General features: G+C 35.3%; 1 protein-coding gene across 1 annotated transcript; it reads left to right on the top strand.

Annotated features, from left to right (window-relative positions):
- Positions 1–276: 276 nt before the first annotated feature.
- LOC139840073 (uncharacterized) lies at positions 277–4,611 on the top strand. Its single transcript, XM_071830295.1, has 11 exons — positions 277–553; positions 668–754; positions 835–981; positions 1,081–1,184; positions 1,292–1,380; positions 1,864–1,967; positions 2,040–2,112; positions 2,198–2,273; positions 2,370–2,484; positions 2,910–3,441; positions 4,068–4,611. The coding sequence occupies exons 1-11, from the start codon at positions 277–279 to the stop codon at positions 4,159–4,161; spliced, it is 1,698 nt and encodes a 565-aa protein (XP_071686396.1). The 3' UTR covers positions 4,162–4,611.
- The last annotated feature ends 1,215 nt before the right edge of the window (positions 4,612–5,826 follow it).

The raw sequence follows: 5,826 nt of genomic DNA, 5'->3' as shown, positions 1-5,826 counted from the left end.
GATATCTAATTGTGTATGAATAAAAATTAGTTGGATGTGAAAGTAATATTCCAAAGTTTTTTCTTACTCCTTAATAGGCTTATACTACTGCGTCATAAACTCATAATAAAGATAAAGAACAGGATAAAAGCCCAAGAAAATAGAGAGTCGACTCAGTACTGACTCAAATCCTTCAACACATTGTTGAAATCAAATACTCGAATCTAAAACCCTATTTCTTTGATCCTTCATCATCCAAAACCCCCTAATTTTTCTCAGATAAAATTACACAACTAAATGTGTTCATCATCCTCAATTTCCACCATTTTCCCACTTCATCTTCCTCGTAGAAATCACCTGTTTCTCAAATTCTCAAATTCATTTCCAATTTCAACCCATGAAACTATATTCAACCCTACAAACCCTAGAAAAAAGAAGTTAATCTCTATATCTGCTTCAATTACAAAAAATAAGCTCGAGTTATCTTGGGTTCCTTCAGATCGGAATGATGTTGATGACTATAATGGTTGGGCAATAATGGAAGAAACTATCAGCCCCAAAAAACCTAAAAAAGGTATCAACTTTATAATTCTGTTATATGTTACATTTATATATTTAGTAAATAATGATTTGATTTATGATAAAAATTGAAAATTTTTGTTTGGTATTTTATCTTTTTATGTATCAGGGTTACCTGCATTGATGTTGTTTGGTATTGGGACCTCATTTGTGGCTTTACTTGCTGTTTTTGCTCATTTTACTCTATCAAGAAAAGGTAGATTATACATATATGTTGTGTGATGCAATGAATTGGAAATTGGATTTGCTTAGAATGTATTGTGATTCTTTTTTCAGGTTATGTTTTGCGAATTAATAGTCCGTTTCATGTGTACGTTGATAAAAAATTGTTGGATTCTAAAGAATTATTGAAGGTGGGTGAAGTTGTCAATGAGCCATTGATTGAAAATGATCATGTTGAAGCTGGTGTGACAGCTGAAGAAGGTATTCTGTAACGTTAGCTATTTGTTCATTTTATAGGAAGTGCAAACAAGTTGTAAGTTTTTGACCGAATGACGAACTAATTATTTGTTTATCTTAAAGTAATTGATAATGTTAAGAGGGAAGGAAAGCCTGGAAGGGTTGTTGTTACGGTTTCTGCTGATGCTACTCAACAAGAGGCTTTATTGTGGTTAAAGAATTTGAAGGTATTGTGTTGCAAACAATATTTTGTACCTTGGTTTATGATAATTCTTGTTGTTTAGGTTCTGCTTTAAGGGTTGCTTTAATAATGTGTTGTTGTTAAGGTATACAGATCGTTGAAGATGAAATCATGGCAGATGAATTGTGTACTAGGAGAGAATATGCAAGATGGTTGGTTCTGGTTAACTCACGACTTGAAAGGTAGCAACTTGTGCATTCATTTGGGTTAATTATCATGAGTATACGTGACAAAATGGATGTGTTGTATAGTTGTGAATGTCGGGCAACAGGTCATAATGGGTAACCCTTTGGTAGGAGTTGGTTCTCTTTGTGCAAGTTTTGAAATATCTTTGATTATAATCAATTTGTCAAACACAATAAAAAGTTATGTGTACGTTATTTCAGTGATGATATAGTTTTATTGAGTTAGATAATAAGTGGGGTTTATATGCTTTACAATTACACTTTCGGCCACCCTCGAGTCCTGACCCATTTGAGCTATTATATATTTGGTTTTTTATTTTTATATTTCCTATATGATCTGTTATGTAGTTATAAATAATACATAACCTTAATCAACTATTCTTAAGTATATGGGTTGAAGTTACCAGCCTTTAGTTATTATCATAGATAGATAGATAGATTACATATGTAGTTCTTCGTGATTTTCTTCTGACGTTTCAGGAATCCAAGGAAAAGAATAGTCCCATCTGTCGCACTTGCTGGATCTACATTTAAAGCTTTTGATGACGTTAGCGGTGAAGATCCTGATTTTGAGTACATTCAAGGTAAGATCGAAATTGACGTTAAATATGTTAATACGAAAACTGTTTATCATGTTCTGATTGTACGTATTTTAGCCCTGGCTGAGGCTGGTGTTTTTCCGAGCAAGTTGTCTGATGTGTACGGTTCACAGAGCTTTTATCCCGAGAGGTATGTCAAGCATTTTGCATATGAGTTTACATTCTTTAAGTATTATTAGTTTATTACTTTTTACATAAATATATCTGGTTTATAGATTGATTTCAAGGGAGGATCTTATTTCTTGGAGAGCCAATTTAGAGTACGACGTAATGCCGGGACTAAATGAAGAGGTAGGATTATAAAGTTAAAGTTAATTTGTTGCTAATCAACATGAATGACATGTGTGATCGGTTGTATCTATATGAACTAACATTTATACAGTCCAGATGTTAAGAAACAAAATAGGTTTTCTGGATGCAAGGGAGCTCAGGTCAGATGTATTGGCGGTGCTTTTTACGGACTTGCGAGCTAATGATAGAAGCATAATGAGAAAAATTTTTGGTCTCTCTCTCTCTCTCTCTCTCTCTCTCTCTCTCTCTCTCTCTCTCTCACATAGCTCACTCAAAAGCGTCTATTTAGTCGATCAACACTGAAAGTTAGGTCAAAGTCATTCAACATCGGTCAAAAGTCCGACTTTTTGTTTAGACATTCTAAGCCCATTTAAAAAATAGTTGGGAAAAGCCGACTTACTTAGTATCCCTATCCCTTAAAGTTAAATTATGAACACATTATAATTGGTCAACGTCCGTCTCGACCTTTCAAGCTCCTGACCGACTCGTCTCCATCTCGTGCCTTTTTCAACTTTGGGCTTAAGCCATCTTAAGATTAGGCGAGGCCTTGTTAAGCTAGGTATTTTTGCACGGCTAGTTCACACTTTTAACACACATGGGCAATTACGTAATTTGATATACCGGAATGCATATCAGGTCAGGTAAAGCGGTTTCAGCCCGGGAAACCATGCACCAAGGCACAAGCTGCAGTGGCACTCACGAGTGGTAGAATGACCGAATATATTCGCACCGAGTTTTCAAAGCTAGAAGCTGAGAATTCTTCAAGGGAGTTTGCAATGAAAGAGATCAAATTCGAACTTCTTGAAAGAGGCGACATAAAGAGGTTTTGGGAGAAAAAACTAGCGGATGAAAATAGTCGTTTTCTGGAGGTTGAAGCGGCTTATCTTGAAGCGCTTAAAGATTTGGAACAGCAAAAGATTGAAAAAGATAATTATGTTGATGTTTATTTGAAGGAAAAAGCAGCTTTAGACTGTCAAAAACAGTTACTTTTAAGCTTGAAGGAAGAAGTAGAAGAAATGAACGAAAAACTTGCGTACGAACGAGCTGACTATGTAGACGAGCAACATAAAATCCGTAGTGTTGTCGCTGAATTAGAAGTCAAGTATGAAAAAGTTCTTGATTCAAAGTCAATACTCGAAGCTGAATTAGAAGCCCTTCGTATACTTAGGTAAATACGTCGAACTTTCTGAGACGTGTCTTCCTTCGTTTTAAAGTCGATAAATATTAAAAGCTGTTTGTTTGATGACAAAATTGGTTTGTAGGTGGGTTGGGTGGTAGGTCAAAACAAGGTTGCAAAAATCTCTACTCGAGGAGTACTCGGTGGTGGGACTTTTTAGTATGTACTCGGCAACTCGGGGAGTACTCGGATGTTGACTAAGTTTGACTTTGACCAATTTTTGGCCCACTTTTGACCAATTTTGACCGATTTTCCAAGTAATCTCGAGTTTTGACCGATATTCCGAGTAATCCTTAGTTTTGACCGAGTTTGACCGGCGAGTAATTCCGAGTTATGCAACACGGTCAAAACGAAGTATTTGGGTTGGTCATGCTAGATTATGGTTATACCTATGGATACTTTTTTTCCAAGAAAACTTAAATAATCTTTTTTTTTTTTCATTACCAAAACCAAACCTATTACTATAATGATCTACTATTTTGCAATGAGATGGCTAAAAAAATATCTATTGGTAGCGATAGATAAAACATGACCTGAATTGATACCTTATAAATAGATTGGGTTGAAATTACCACCTCTGGTTAGATGCTTTATGATTATAGTTACTACTGGTGCAGATCATGGATAGAAGACGAAGCTAAAAAGGGTCAAGCTCGGACTAAGGTTCTTGAGGAAGCTGGGCGAAGGTGGAAATGGGGTGGTCGTTCTTGAGATGGTCTTTTTGAAATCGCATTGTTAGATTGATTTGTTGTTGATACGTAAAAAGTAATATGATTTGTTCTGAAATTGTACACAACAAAGATGTTCAAGATTGTGCCTGTTATCGGGAACTATATTGTAATCAATATTGGAAGAGCGAGATGCGATCAAGGCGGCAATTGGTGGTGCTATGGTGGTTATTTACTTATTTACATTATTTTTATTAAACTCTTGTGGGAATTTGTGTATTCAGAGGAATGTAGGGCATAAACATGACAGATTAGCTGTTGATGTACCAAACATGGCACAATTGTCTGAATGTAGGGCAAGTTTAACTTTGGTATGGTTAGATTTGGCTACTTGATGAAGCTTAATGAGATGTTTATTGAGCCAACTCACTGCAATTTAAACACTAACTTGAGTCTTGTCAGATTTTGAGTTGGTTTATTTATACCAATTTTTTTGAGGATTTTTTTCTGTTTTAGATTTTGTGTACAAGGTAAAACTCACTATTTTAAATCTCACACACTTAAGGGAGAGGGAGTTTTTTTATTTATTTATTAACCTGGGTATCCAACTATATTTTTAACTTACTAATCCCAGGGCGATTACACGCTTTGCGAGCAGTCCGGAGTCATTGCATGCGAACCTCCGTGGCCATGAGGGAGAATAACTTTGTGAATGACAGGAATCGAACCCTTGACCTCCATATTAGAAGGTTAGGGTCTTACCAAGTGAGAGGGAGACTTGAACCCCTAACTTTTGAATTAATTCAATGCGGCGACGATTTTGTAATACAACGATGTCATCATATCATCATTCAAAGGTAACCTTAAAGCTTCATTATTAACTGTGTTCGCTATTATTATTATATGATTACTTATTGTTAACGTAACTCTTTCTATAAAACGCCTATATGAATACGAAATTAGGGTTCAGTTAGAAGAACTGCTTTTGAAGTAGATCTAAAACTGAAGTTTTTTGGCATCAAAGTCACTCACTTATGTGATAATTAGCCCCTATTACTTAATACTTATTATATATTCTATATTCTATTTAGTTCAATTTTAATTTTATATATAATATATAATTAATGCTGATGCTGGTGTGTTTTGGTAAATACAATTGGACGGCCAATTTCTGTATAGAAGCCATAACTTGTACATGCTATAAGGCCACTATAACCATGACGTAGTCTCATGCGTCACATCATCACCTTCTAACCATTACTAACCAATCACTAACTGCTAACATCCATGACCACTAAATTAATTAACTATTTACATGTACAAGTAAAAATGCATTATGCACAACAAATACATTGCATGGCTTCCGTGATCGATTTTATCATCCAACGACATTTTGGAGCACTAGTGATCATGGGCTAAGCAAGGACTAGTTGCTAATATTGGGGTCCTTGAAGGGCGGAGGTGAAGGACGGGTGAAACACGGAACCGATACTAGTACTCTAATGACGTAATTTGTGGATTCAAAGTAGCATGTTGCACTGAATTTGGCCAACTACCTCAAACAGTGGAATTTTAACTTTTTGTCAAGTGTATTTGATATAATTAACTAAATTTGAATTATTTATTACATAATTTATGAATGTTGTTGGTAACTTGTCGCGTAACTTTTACAATCATGAAGAAAACTTGGATGGTAATCTAGTAGTTG

This window comes from Rutidosis leptorrhynchoides, chromosome 4 (genome assembly GCF_046630445.1).
Source record: "Rutidosis leptorrhynchoides isolate AG116_Rl617_1_P2 chromosome 4, CSIRO_AGI_Rlap_v1, whole genome shotgun sequence".
Lineage (NCBI taxonomy): Eukaryota > Viridiplantae > Streptophyta > Magnoliopsida > Asterales > Asteraceae > Rutidosis > Rutidosis leptorrhynchoides.
The sequence above is the reverse complement of the archived record's forward strand: the minus strand, read 5'-3'. Positions and strand labels throughout refer to the sequence as shown.

Coding starts and splice junctions, on each gene's coding strand:
- LOC139840073 (XM_071830295.1), top strand. CDS start 277: ATGTGTTCATCATCCTCAATTTCCACCATTTTCCCACTTCATCTTCCT. Junction 982..1,080: donor TGGTGTGACAGCTGAAGAAG/GTATTCTGTAAC, acceptor TTTATCTTAAAG/TAATTGATAATGTTAAGAGG. Junction 1,185..1,291: donor TGTGGTTAAAGAATTTGAAG/GTATTGTGTTGC, acceptor TAAGGTATACAG/ATCGTTGAAGATGAAATCAT.